Below are 14,648 nucleotides of genomic sequence, written 5' to 3' on the forward strand. Positions count from 1 at the left end.
AAAAAATCCGATAAAGGTCTGTCAGAATGCGTGAAATAAAACATATCCATCAAAAATATCTATCTTATTAAAGTCAGAAGCAGCCTATTGCGCAAGTTGGTGAAAGTCGTAGGCCTATATTCCAAACACGAAAAGTATATTTTCATCGATTAAGTTTATTGTAATTAAACCTCAGAATGTACTGAAGTACTGAATGGGTTGAACAGATGCATATGAGAAAAATACACGAAAAATAATCCCCGAAAATATCCAAACTTACCTCCAGCCCAATCGAAAATGGCGCCGAAACGTGAAAAAAAAAGTCCTACATTTCATTGTATGGTCTCCAGCAAGGCTGCAGTATGCTACTGCATCATCCCCCATGGCGTAGATCGAGGGAGGACGACTAGAATTTCAGTCTGTCGTGACACTATTTTTTAAACAAAGAATAATGTTCAAGAAAAATGTTCGTGATATTAAATAATTTCACTAAGCGGTGAATTTCTTATAAATACGTTTAAGTCGCAAAAGGTGATATGAATTCCGTGAAAATATAACGCAATTCTTTCATTTCAAATGAAGTAAAAAAAATATGAGAGCCACACCTACCTACAGTTTTACCCCCCTTATAAATGCGTTGAACGACTTGAATTAATGGATAAACAAAAAAAACTTCTACAAAGTTAAATATTCTGGCCTCTGGCGGGCCAGGATTTTGATGGAATTCATTTTTGGAACCATGTAAAAATGTTTGTGAAGAACTACATAAGACTAAGCTAATTTGAGACTTCAGCATTTTTTACCTCCTCTTCTAACCTTGTGTCTCTTTATTAAGAGATAAAATATATGTAGTGTTGCTTCACCCCAAGACTGAGAGACAATCAAAGAGCATAAACGTTTGACCCTGTGATGCATATGCTTTTTTGCAGTAGTTTTGACCAGATCCCCATAGGTCATTCCTCACCATATGGAAAATGTTGTGCCATTTGTGATGCAGCATAAACATAGCATTATCTGGTCATGGTGAAGAGAGATATAATTCGCTAAAGGGGCTGTGTCTAGTGTTTGAGAGCAGGGCCTATTTCAGAAGTATGAGAGACACAGACAAACCACAATAGCAGTGGTACCACGATTTTACAGAATATGATTGTGGGTGTGTTCAGTTCCTGATACATCATTAGGATTTTTCACTTCAGAGGCAGTAGTTTTTATAAATGTGTATTTAACCAGGTAAGCCGATTGAGAACTAATTTGTGTTTACAATGACAACCTGGTCAATGGCGTAATTGCAAGCCAACATTTAATTTGACTGAAATACAATCAAGAACACAATGTACAACGAAATAGGAAAGCGATCAATAAAAACATTACACCATATACACAAATATACAGATCAAGTGCATTGTTGCTCACTATATTAGTCAGATTATTTATACATACAGAAAACGTTACTTGATATTTGTAGAATATAATTGATTGGTGAACATTTATGCTACAAAAACGTACTGTCTGAGTGTTTATTATACGTAAAGAACTATAGATAGGCCCAAGGCCTAGTCTTCCTGAAGATAAGCTACTTTTGCTATAGCTTTAAGGCCATAGATGAACTTCTAGGGTAAATATAAATGTAACAAAACAAGTGCTGTACACATTACATTGACAAAATGTCTGGAGGAGATGATCCGTCATATAAACCAAAAGATTTGATCAAAACTCTATATTTAATAGGGTTTATTTTCACCTAAGCAGAAAATTGGTCTGTACTATGCAGGAAAGGCGCAGGATTGTGCAGCGTCTCCAGGAAATGGGGAGGGGGGGATCGATTCATCCATTGGTTTATAGTCTGCCTTTCAAATAGGCACACCTGCAAATTGAGGCATTTTCATTTGATCAGTCTGCTGTCGGTCAGCCTGTAAGCACCCAAAGGGGCGGGAAGTTTGGTCCTGGAGCTTTCTCGGCGGTTCCAGTAGCAGATTGATAAACACAACTGATCATTGACTGTTACAGTAGTATGCTGAAATTCAATTTATTACTCCGTGTTAACGTACTGTGAAGAAAAATGCTCGATATATTGCGGACGGAGAGTTATTCATGTTATGTAGGTTGATGATCCTCTGAACATGGTAATGAAACTTTCAAGCTAGCATAGCTGCATCATCACTTCATTTAGCTAGCTTGTTAACTGGCTAACGTTAGCTAGCTTGTGTTAGCCAGCTTTTTTGATATCCCAGTAATCTTCGAGATAGCAATGTTAGTTATAGTCTACCTTACAAAGTGTTTACGCAATACAAGTTAACATGATGCGCTATAAGATATGACTACATCGTCAGTACATTGTGCAGTAGTGACATGGTTAAATTGGGTAAACCCCTCTGTCAGTTGCTTTCGCATCACTTTCTTATTCGAGACGTTAGCTCGCTAGTTTTAAGTACTATAGCTAACGACTGGGCATTGTGTCTGTAGCTTGCAAGGCTAACCTGAGTAGCATAGGCCAGGGCTCTGGTTGAGCAGTGATTTTATTTTTAATTTTTTTGTTGTTGTTTGTATTAGTCGGCATAGATTCTGATTAACATAAGAGAACCTCAGAATATTATTCTATGTCGTGAATTGTTGGAACCATACACATTATAACATTACACAATTATTATAACTAATTGTTGATTGTAGTTATTCAATCCACTGGTGGTGGCTATTTGGGGACCCTAACCATTCTGTACATGCCTTGTCAACATCTTTCAGATTCATCCATCGTTATTGGTGTAGCTACCTACATAGAACTTTGCTTGTCAGCATGTAGGTTCACATAGGTGGCCTGGAACGTTGCAGGCGTTGGAGAAGTCATCTAGAGCCAGCAAAAACAAGAGGACACCGCCATGAGCAATCAAGAGAAGATGGAATTGGATCTTGAAATCCCATCGTCACTAGTTCAGAGCGACGGAAACTTGAGAAGATCCAACAGCGCCCCAATGATTAATGGCCTAAGGTTTTTAGAACATGTATTTCTCCTCACTTTGTCACTTGTATCAACCCAATTTGGTCATTCTCAACTACCCTATCTCTTGATGTCCAACTAGTTATTCATCCAGCATGGCTGTTTCAACTACTTCCTCTACTGTGAGGAATATGGACAATTCAGTCATGCAACAGCAAACCAGCAGAGTTAACAGGGCCACCAGTCTCTTAAGATCAGACTGAGTAGGTAGTATAATACTCTGACAATTGGAATACAGTAGTCATTGATTTTGTTTTCCCTAAACACTGGTTATGGTCCCCAATGTGGTGTTAATATGTTTGTGTTTTTTTAGTGACAATTCACAGGTATTTCAGAGAGAGGTTTTACGCAGTAGAAGAAACAGCACTACTATTGTCAACCGCCCTAATATGGTATGGTTATGATGGCGTATTCCAATTAATATACATTCTACACTTACTAAGTCATATTTTACAGACAGGGCAATTTCACTTATGTCACACTTTCTCACACACAGGTCCCTTCATCGCCTATTCGAGTGCCCAGCACAAGGCTTCATCAGATCAAACAGGTAAAGTAAGACTGCAGCACACTTATTATTAGACAAAGCTGTTCTATAACTGGCTGGGCATATCAGAGATCCTTAGGCAATTCATATTTATTCTCTGAAATAGAATGGTCAGTCATTTTGTATGAAGATTTTGATCCAGATATATGATACTTTTAATATCAGACTCACCAGCCTAACTACTGTGCTTCCTTTTTACTTTTCTGCAGGAGGAGGGTGTGGATGTGATGAACAGAGAGACAGCCCATGAACGGTAAGACTCTTGAATTCAGGACATGTATGGTGGATTTTAGTTTTTTGGCCTTTATGGAATTTATTCATCACCTCAAAAAGCGAAGTGTTACAGGACCAACTCAGTCAGCCTTTGCCTACCCCAGGCTAACAGCGAATCAAAACCTATTACACAAAGTATTTTGTCATTTGTTTAGTACACTGCCATTAACACTTCCCATTAACATACTTTAATTATGAAACTTTCTACATTACATAATTGTCTTTATTGGTGTTTCTTAAGCCTGCTCCTGGGCGCCCCCCTGCCCTGCACGTTTTAGATCTCTCCCAGCTCTGTCACACTTGATTCAAATGATCAGCTCATTATCAAGTCCCTCATGAGCTTCATCCAGGTATGTTAGGGTAGGGAGAGGTCTAAAACGTGGGACGGGAGGTGTCGAGGAGCAGGGTTGAGACAATGGTCTGTATAATAATTGTGACAATTCTCTATGGACAATGCACTCCCACATTTTAATGCAGGCACACATGGACAAACGTTTAGCTGAGCCACCCAGTTGTTCTACATGTGAAACACATGCATAATGTTCTATTCCCCATCAAAAACTAGCTAGTTACTGTTACTAAGTTATTAGCTAGCTAAGAGTATTGAGTGTTCACAAAGCAGTGGCCTGTTGCCAAAATTTGTGTTTGTAGTGCTCTCCCATCAGCTGGTGCCATGAACAGCTGATCATAAGTAGCCATCACTGAGATGCAGTCTGATTTCTTAAACTGGCCCTTCTCCATTTAGATGCAGCATGTCTAGGGTAAATGCACAGTTCAGAGTAAATCCTCAGGGATGAATAGCGTTATCTAATGGTCAAAAGACAGTTTAGCTAAAGGCAATGCAGTTGATGATGAAACTATTTTGAATAATACTGGATAGGGCTGCACACTTAATCAAAATATAATCGAAATTGCAATATTGACATGTGCGTTATCGAATTTCGCCAACTTACGTGATTTTCAACTCCAAAAAGGTGAATGATATGCGCTTCACGCGAGGCAGCAGGCATGCATTGTACCTCTGTAATTTTTTTTCTTGCAGGTGCTGTAGGTATATTTGTAGATTACTTAAATACCTGGACTAGCATGGTTTCGGCTTCAATGTCTGTGACTACAAACAAAATTAATATTGGAGAAAATGTAGCTAAAGTGTTGAGAAATTTTGCCTAACCAGCTCTGGCAACGGCACAAACGCTGCAAACGCCATTGCATTAAAATAAGCGGTTAAACGACACGGGCATCACCTTCAAATTGGTAATAAGTGTAAAATGGAGAACATTTAACTAGAACTTTAACTAGATTTTAATTCAGTTTAACACCACATTATGTAGGCTATGATCTCTATTTATAAGTGAAATGATCTACGCTGTTTACACCCAGGTTTGAAAATCACAAATCATAACCGTAATTGCAACATTTGTCAAAAATTGCGATTCAATCTTTTATCCAAATCGTGCATCCCGATCACTGGGTGAGACGTCCAGTGTGTAAAGTGAGGATTCCCTGATTCCATCTGGTCATCAAAAAGGATCAATCAGTTATACTCTAGTAAAAATTCTATAACCACAGATGGACACTAAATCAGGAACATTGGTGCCTTTTTAGTAAATGTGGGAGAACTGAGAGAATCAGGTCTTATTTGACAATATTTTGCATGATATTTCAGTTTACATTGGCGTTTAGTGGCAGATGAGCCTAAAGAGTGTTGTAGACTTGATTCCATGGATAATGGACATGCCACAACTTGACTAGCTGCTTAGTAATGTCCCGAGATATGTTCATACATACAGCGTCCTGTAATATAATACTATATATATAGAATAATTAATGTAGGCTATTTCCCTTCACAATTTCTCTGATTCAAACCATCAATTCAAGCCTTAGTAAAAATACACTACTGTTAAAATGTTTGGGATCACTTAGACATTTCCTTGTTTTTGAATGAAAGGCAATTTCTTTTGTCCATTAAAATGACTGCTTAGACATTGTTAATGTTGTAAATGACAATTGCAGCTGGAAACGGCTGATTATTAATATTTTTTATGGAATCTCTACATAAGCATGCAGAGGCCCATCATCAGTCCTGTGTTCCAATGGCACGTTGTTTGTTGATCCAAGTTTATAGTTTTAGAAGTCTAATTTATCATTAGATCATTTAAATTGTTAGAACAGCTGAAAACATTTATGCTGATTATAGAAGCAATAGAACTGTCCTTCAGAATGGGTGAGTATCTGGAGCATCAGCCACATACTCCCTGGAGAAATAAAGTGTCTAGTTTGAGAAATGGACGTCTCACAGGTCCTCAACTGGCAGCTTCATTAAATAGTACACGCAAAACACCAGTCTCAACATCAACAGTGAAGAGGCGACTCCGGGATGCTGGACTTCCAGGCAGAGTTGCAAGGAAAAAGCCATATCTCCAACTGGCCAATAAAAAGAAAACATTAAGATGGACAAAATAATACAGATACTGGACAGGAAGACTGGTGTTCAGATCACAAAGAACATTTGTGAGGCGCAGACCAAATGAAAAGATGCCGGAGGAGTGCTTGATGCCATCTGTCAAGCATGGTGGAGGCAGTGTGATGGTCTGGGGGTGCTTTGATTTTGGTAAAGTGGAATTCTGTCTATAATGGATTGGCCAGCACAGTCACCGGATCTAAACCCTATTGAGCTGTTGTGGGAGCAGCTTTATCTTATGATATGTAAGAAGTGCCCATCAAGCCAATCCAACTTGCTGCACATTTCTTTTACAAATGCAAAGTTTCAAGGACAGCATTATTTAAATTAAAATGTAATTTCAAACCTTCATCCTTTCAATAACCATTTACTATTCATTTTGCTATATTTCCTATTCAAACTAATTTAATGTTTTAATGGAAAACAAGGATATTCTTAAGTGACGCCAGACTTTTGAATGGTAGTGTATGAAAGGAGAGTTGCAAAAACAATCAAACTAAGGAAATCACCATCATACCTCATGGGTGATGCTTGCAAAATGAAATGAATGAATACATTGACTAGGATAATGTGTAGCTCACGTAATAATAGCATGTCACTTGCAATGCGCGATGTAAAAAAGATTTAAAGAATGCACTTGCTGCTTCAGTTGGTCTGGATAGAAGCATCTGCTAAATTATTTAAATGTAAAAACATACTTGCCAACGAAAGTGACAGTTTACTGCTCTCGCTTTTCATTCAAAAAATCCTATGAAAAATACGAAACTGTATCAATTTCAACACACAATTCTTTAATCCTTGCTATCCCTGTTTCTTGCCGGCTAAAGAAACAATGATGCCTATTGTTATTTTTTAAGTTATTTGACCATAGGCTATTTACCCAGCTCAAACTTCAATTTAAACTCCTCCTGCAAATAGAATGTGCTGAATTTGCCTGTGGTTTTAGTTTTTTATTCCTAACAATCCTAACAAGACCGTTTTGACGGAAGACTACAGGTTTTCATTCTAGACACAGTTTTTTCATGGCTCTGAAATGTGTAGTGTCTGTTGCCATAATATTAATTGAATAAGCAATACCTGTCCCTGGTGCCTTTTTAGGAATTAGTCCGTTAACTTATTTTCTCTAACTCAGGAAACTTGGAATGCTGCTTTGACATCTATTAACAGCAACGGTTTCTCTAGGCAGAGTACTGTTTCACTGATTAATTTGGCAATATTTAATTAATCATCCCAAAACACAAGCTAAAAACTACAGCATTCACATAACTTTCACATTGTTTTAAGTATACATTTCAAATCCGTTATTGTTTTCTTGCTCAAACTGAGATCCGCATCAAACTTTATGAATTTCTTTCAAAACACTTGCTTTTTTTTATTTAGATGGAATTAGTATTATCAGAGGTCCATGGCAGTATTAAATAGGAGGGCTTTCACATCTGCCAGTCTGTCATTAATTAACCTGTTTCTGCGGTGGGGTAAATAGCAGGGCTTTTTTGTGCCCTTAGTTGACTATCCAGAAATGCTCAGTGGGTCAATAGTCCCTTCTAGTGATTGCCCAACATCTTGTCAACACATAGCCGAAAGTGCGGTTCCCCCCGGTTTTTAAATTGATGAAATGGGGTCTATCCTTGCTACCAAACCGGTTGCGAAGACTTGGTGAAATTCTGTACAAAAGCTATTTGTGCATATGGATGTTCCTGGAAGAACGGATAGATAGGCTACTTGATTCGCACCAAGTTTTGAATGATTTGCAATAATGGTAGAATATATACATACAGTATTTCACAGTGAGTACACCACTCACATTTTTGTAAATATTTGATTGTCTTTTTGTGACAACACTGAAGAAATGTTGCTACAATGTAAAGTTGTGAGTGTACAGCTTGTATAACATTGTATATTTGCTGTCCCCTCATAATAAAACAACACACAGCCATTAATGTTTGAACTGCTGGCAACAAAAGTGAGTACACCCCTAAGTGAAAATGTCCAAATTGGGCCTAAAGTGTCGGTATTTTGTGTGGCCACCATTATCTTCCAGCACTACCTTAACCCTCTTGCCACTGGAGTCCTCTTCCACTCCTCCATAACAACATCACAGAGCTGGTGGATGTTAGAGACCTTGTGCTCCTCCACCTTCCATTTTAGGATGCCCCACAGATGCTCAATAGGGTTTCGGTCTGGAGACATGCTTGGCCAGTCCATCACCTTTACCCTCCACTTCTTTAGCAAGGCAGTGGCAGTTTTGGAGGTTTGGAGTTATGTTGGAATACTGCCCTGCGGCCCAGTCTCCGAAGGGAGGGGATCATGCTCTGCTTCAGTATGTCACAGTACAGATTGGCATTCATGGTTCCCTCAATGAACTGTAGCTCCCCAGTGCCGGCAGCACTCATGCAGCCCCAGACCATGACACTCCCACCACCATGCTTGACTGTAGGCAAGGCACACTTTTCTTTGTACTCCTCACCTGGTTGCCACCACACACGCTTGACACCATCTGAACCAAATACGTTTATCTTGGTCTCATGAGACCACAGGACATGGTTCCAGTAATCCATGTCCTTAGTCTGCTTGTCTTCAGCGAACTGTTTGCAGGATTTCTTGTGCATCATCTTTAGAAAAGCCTTCCTTCTGGGACAACAGCCATGCAGACCAATTTGATGCAGTGTGCAGCGTATGGTCTGAGCACAGACGGGCTGACCCCCCACCCCTTCAACCTCTGCAGCAATGCTGGCAGCACTCATACTTCTGGATATGACGCTGAGCACGTGCACTCAACTTCTTTGGTCAACCATGGCGAGGCCTGTTCTGAGTGGAACCTGTCCTGTTAAACCGCTGTATGTTCTTGGCCACCGTGCTGCAGCTCAGTTTCAGGGTCTTTGCAATCTTCTAAGAAGATTGCCATAAGAAGATTGCCAAGACCCTGAAACTGAGCTGCAGCACTGTGGCCAAGACCATACAGCGGTTTAACAGGACAGGTTCCACTCAGAACAGGCCTCGCCATGGTTGACCAAAGAAGAACATATTGAACATGGTGTCCTGGGGAGTCAAGTATGTTTGGTTAATGTCAACAATACCCTGAAAATAAGCAAATATTCTATGCTTTGGCATGCGTATACATTTTCTATAATCCTCATTTATTTAGTAAAAAGTCAAAATGCTACCAACAATTTGTCTGGTTAAAAGTCCCAATGGGAAATGTTTACATCCACCAACCACAGTGGCTGATGGCCAAACAAGTTAATGTAGTCCTCCCCAGTTTGTTTTTCATTGGCTCTTGTATGCAGCATTCTTGTCAAGTGCTGGTATAGTTGCCTGAACCAAAGGCTGTTCTGCAGATCTTAAAAAAGGCCCTTGTAGTAATGCGCACCACCTTCACTGTCCCCTCTCCTCGTCTGTACTATGAAATGAGCTTACCCAAAAATCGGGTAGAAATGAAGTTCTGATTTACCTGTCATTACCTTATCTTCCTCTCTATCCCCTGCTAAATCCACATTCTGTTATTCCAAATGTCAAGCTTCTTCCTTTCAAGCCTAGAGAACTATTTGCCACCTCTGCAATCCCTGCACACAGATCTGCGGATGACACTCAACACTCCCTGTTCCCCCTTCTGACGCCAGATGCCTGCTTGGATGTTAGCCCACCGCCTCAAGTTCAGCCTTGACAAGACAGGGCTTCTGTTCCTCCAGGGGACAGCCTGTCCTCTCCTAGACCTCTCGATCACGGTTTATAACTCAATGTTTGCCTCTCCCAGTATGCATAGAACCTTGGCATGACCCGGTCAATTTCCACGAACATTGTTGCATGGACTCGTCCCTGCAGGTTCATGTTGCACAACATTCTTAGAGTGCGACCTTGCATCAAGCAGGAAGTATTGCTCTCACTCCACGGGCTTCCAGTTGAAGCTACATCCACTACAAGACGGTAGCAAAGATCTCCCTTTGGCAATGCCCAGACCCCTACGTCCCAACCTAATTAACTGGCAGCAGAGTTTATATTGTGGTTTAAAAACACTGTTGGCTTAAACATGTTTAAAACAAGTCACTAGTGTCAGTGCACCCTTTCCATTGGCCAACTGGTAGACATTTTTATACCGATTGTATCAATGGTGCCACCCATGAATGTACAACACTGCCATGTGTGTTATGTCTGAGAGTGAACAAAACAAGCTGAGAGCTGCTGTTGTCCGTTTGATAGGAGCAAGATATGGATCACAACAAAGGATTACTCCATCCAACTGTCTCTATGGCCATGTCTCCAAACAGGAAGGGGGGGGGGGGGGGGGGCATAGGAATGAGAAAAATACATCTTGTTTATGGATGGTATTTCTTATCTACCGCAGGGAGGTTCAAACAGCCATGCAGATGAGCCAGTCCTGGGAGGAGAGTCTGAGTCTGGTGAGGAATGATGATGCTCTAATGGTAACAATGAGAATTTATCTCCCACAAACAGTAGGCCTACTCATGCCACCGTTTTGGAGGCTGGTTTTAGCCCTTATGTAATTGGTCAGGGCATTAGTATGTACAGGGACTTGGCTTCATCCCAAAAGGCACCCTTATTCTCTACATACAGCACTGTGGGTCCTCATTTAAACTATGTACAGCACTAAATAAAGAGTAGGCTGACCATTTTGTAATGGTTTATGACGCAGACTTAGTTTCCACAAAAACATGGTTAGAGTTTCTGTCTTTCCCCAACCAAGTCAGTGTACTGTGGAGTCATTCAGTGACCACCTTCCCGGTCGGACTGGTTGAATATAGCTGAATGGATGGTCAATGGCCATATAATAGTGTCTGCTTTATGCTGATTTTCTTGGCGTCTGTTACACCCCCCCCCCCAGAGTGACAACGACTTTGAGAAATGTGCATCGTCGTCGTCCCCGAAGCGCATCGACTTCGTGCCCGTGTCCCCAGCCCCGTCCCCGACCAGAGGGATCGGGAAAAAGGTTTGTCTCCCCTGTAACTCCTGTACTGGTGCCTGTGGCGGTGGGGGGGAGGAGTGTCTCTCTGACAGAGTCCTGACTCATCCGTGTCATTTCCCTCCAATGAACAGCAGTGCTTCTCCCCTTCATTGCAAATCTTGGTGAGCAGTAACGGCCTGTCCCCCAGCCCTATACCTAGCCCGACGCGACGCTTCAGGTGAGTTCTCGGATCGCTCCGGTTCATGGTCACCCACCGCGTTCGCCTCTCTGGCGGTGCGATTAGTTAGTCAGTGCTCTAAATGTTGCCTCATTTCTGACCTTTTTGTTTCTAGCAGGAGGAGCCAAAGCCCCATTAACTGCATCAGGCCCAGTATCCTGGGGCCCATCAAACGTAAAGGTGGGTCCACCTTTCGTTCCCTGGTCACAAGGGTCTCATGTCGTAGACTACATACAGTGTATATGGACCTATATACTGCCATTATGTGTGTCCAATGTGTTTGGAGGTAGTTTGGAGCATTAGCTGAAGAGGGCATTTTGAGATGAGGTTTCATGTAGTATGGGTGCGTTGGTTCTCTTGATGAGTCTTTTCCTCTCTAGGGGAGATGATGGAGACAGAGAGCCAGCCGAAGAGGCTCTTCCAGGGGACCACCACCATGCTGTCCTCTGATGTACTCCTGCCCCAAGTCCAACTCCCAGACTTCAACAGCTGGTGAGCTACTTGCCACTGCAAACCGTTTTGCTTGTGCAGGTTCAGGCTGTTTCGGTTGCCAATTCACTCTTGCCCGTACGTTTGGAAGTTAAGATTTCATTTTAGTCCTTTCTTTGCCATTAGGCTAAACCATGCACCTTAATTGATCAGAATCACAATGACCCAGGATAGCTGAATGCTTTCCAGTTGGCTATAGTTTGCTGACAGAAGTCTAATCTCCTCGCCAGTCTCTCCCCCCCGGACGTGCTGGACGGCAGCCTGAGCAGTGTGGGGTCCTCCACTGGCTCGCCAGCCAAGATGGAGGGCGTCTCTGAGTCTCCTTCCTCCAGCAACTCTCCCTTCACCCCTCTCCAGGACCACTCCCCTAAATGAACAAGGGAACGTGAGACACTAAACCAGGGTGAAGACAGGTTGTGAGTTTCCCTGTTGGACCCACCCTTCCCTGCCATCACTTTGCTTTAGTTATTGTGGGATTCCCTCCCATGCTGTTTGCTTTTGCTGGGCTGTTTCGCTAGGGGAGGAAGATGCGCGTTTGCGGCAAGAGGAAGCCAAAGCCCTGGTGGTGTGCTGTGTGCGGACGGCCAGTGCGGACAGCAGGCGCTGGTAAACGAAGGGGGGTGATTGTGGATGCTGTGAGCACCAGCTGCTAGATAAGGATCCTCCGTGATGCTGCGTGGCGCCACGGTGATCCAAACCGCTCCGTTGTCAGCATCGCGTCACCGTGTCAGCCGCATACTGTAGGGACTCGACACTGGATGGAAAACGGCTGCCGGGATACGGCGCGTCCCCCGCAAAGTCACTTTGTTTTCCTGTTTCTTTTTGGAAAACAAATTATCCAGGCCTTTTGGTGTATGTGCACAATATTGTCTGCAGGAATTGTATGAAAAAAAGAATTAACTTATTGTTTTTCCCGCTTTTTTGTTGTTGTTGTAAGTATGTATATATTTTCATTCCCGTGTGTAATTATTAGTTGTGTAGGTTTGTGAATGGCTGTGAGATGAATGAGGGAACAGGGCTTGGACAGCAGACTGTCAGTTCACTCAACTGAGCGGATTGGGATTTCTATGTTTTTACTACTCTAAGGGTTCAGCTATGGTGGTTCTCTACTTGCTCTTGTCATAGCAGTTGATATTCTCACTAGTACATAAGTGTGGGGTATTCTTTTACAATAACTCTGGTCAATGTTCTACCATTGGCACTTAATCTGCTCCCTCCTAAATGGCATGTTGCAAATATATTTACCAGTGGGTTTGGTCTTGTCCACCTATTGGCCCTGCGAATTGTTCCAGGGGGACAAAGGGGCGGGGGTTTACCACTGTCAGGATTGGAACACTAAATACTCTGATCTCCGAATCCTGTGTCTTTGTCTGGACGTTGCTGTGGACATTAAGTACAAACGTATGCAGCCAAATCTTTTCCCTTTTGAAGCTTTGAGGGGGAAAAAAATGTTCCTTGTTGAAGCCACTTTGTATGTGAATTAAACTGTGACTTTTTTTTCTAGCCTACATCATTGCATTTGTTGATACCGAGCATTATATTAGCTCACCGTAGTCTCCTGTTTCGCCCTGTAATGACAATAATCTGATTGGTTTAGGATGAGCACAGTGATGTAGTGCACAGCTTGAAAATGTTACCATTCCATTTCCAAACGGGCTCTGTGAATGGGGTAAATGTCCCATTTACTGTGGTAAAAATTTGGCATAAACTATTTTAGTACAGATTGTCGCTGGATTAGTTGGTTGGTGAAGAATAAACATTGTCGATGAACACTCGCAAGCAAAACCAAAGATTGATCAGGAGAACTGCAATGGCAACGTTTCTTGTTTCTCATGGAAAACTCCAGTTGTACACTGATTCACAAGTGCATTTTTAGACCTGTGTAAGTTATGGGATGTCAGATCGTGTGTGTGTGTGTGTGTGTGTGTGCGTGTGTGTGTGTGTGTGTGTGTATGTATGAGCATCTGACCAGAAACCAAAATGCCGCTAGATCGATGCCCGATCCTGACATGGTAAAAAGTTCTGTCCTTTAGCAAGACCATTAATTGCTTCTCTAAGTCATTGTCGACAAAGGTGTCTGCTAAGTTAATAGAATTTAATTTAAAATGTTTGAGTTGTGTTCCCTTCTTATAAGGTGTAGTGTCTAGAAGGGAGTGTGAAGGTTTTTATGTACAAGCAAGTGTGATTGTAAATCCTTTTTATGGAAGTAAGTCATTGATTTATTTTTTCCCCTGAAATGATAAAATGAAACAGTTGCAATTTTGAAAACTGAATGTTTTTTTTTCTTTGTGTATTAAGAAAAATGATAAGCTGGTCAATAATTTGTACTTGACCTGTTATTAACATGATGGGTGTTTTTGTGATTTATTTCTGTCCATGTTTTTAGTCCTGTCCATTTTTCAGTACAGTCTAAAGGCGAATATGGACAGTAAATGACAAGTGTGTATGTGCTGGGAGGGTGGTAGACTTGCCAAACCTCTGCTTGTGTCACTAACAGGGCTCTAAAGTTTTCCCTCTGCTTTGTTTCATGTCAAAGACATTTTGAACATGAGGGTGAATAAATTATTTGTCCAATATTTCCATTGAATGACTGGTGCTTTGACTAGACTTATCGTCCTAATTCTGAGTTAGTATAGTAGGTTCCTCAAGCCCAACTCTTTATAAAGCAGTAGATTCTAGTGAAAGTGAAAATTGCTAGGGTTGTAGTTGTAGGCTAGAGGAAATGGCTGAACTTTAACCATTTTAGCATAGTTTAAATAGATGGCTTTA

At 41.5% G+C, this 14,648-nt stretch overlaps 1 protein-coding gene and 1 non-coding gene across 9 annotated transcripts; both read left to right on the forward strand.

The window, feature by feature from the left end:
- The first annotated feature begins 1,916 nt into the window (after nucleotides 1-1,916).
- Nucleotides 1,917-14,455, forward strand: fam122b (family with sequence similarity 122B). Of its 8 annotated transcripts, none has more exons than XM_010897856.5 (11): nucleotides 1,917-2,102; nucleotides 2,719-2,962; nucleotides 3,285-3,363; nucleotides 3,468-3,521; nucleotides 3,728-3,771; nucleotides 10,595-10,673; nucleotides 11,093-11,197; nucleotides 11,305-11,390; nucleotides 11,506-11,570; nucleotides 11,771-11,882; nucleotides 12,110-14,455. In XM_010897856.5, exons 2-11 carry the CDS (start codon nucleotides 2,853-2,855, stop codon nucleotides 12,252-12,254), a joined length of 879 nt encoding a protein of 292 aa, XP_010896158.1. In that variant the 5' UTR covers nucleotides 1,917-2,102; nucleotides 2,719-2,852; the 3' UTR covers nucleotides 12,255-14,455. The 8 variants fall into 8 exon arrangements, with proteins under 8 accessions (XP_010896158.1, XP_019901666.1, XP_010896168.1 ...); XM_020046107.3 differs by having other exon boundaries at nucleotides 11,509-11,570; XM_010897866.5 differs by having other exon boundaries at nucleotides 2,770-2,962.
- Nucleotides 3,063-3,200, forward strand: LOC114839174. The gene has a single exon (XR_003781794.1). It is a non-coding gene; the product is annotated as a small nucleolar RNA U109 (small nucleolar RNA).
- Nucleotides 14,456-14,648: the final 193 nt, after the last annotated feature.

The sequence above is a fragment of the Esox lucius genome, chromosome 4 (genome assembly GCF_011004845.1).
Source record: "Esox lucius isolate fEsoLuc1 chromosome 4, fEsoLuc1.pri, whole genome shotgun sequence".
Lineage (NCBI taxonomy): Eukaryota > Metazoa > Chordata > Actinopteri > Esociformes > Esocidae > Esox > Esox lucius.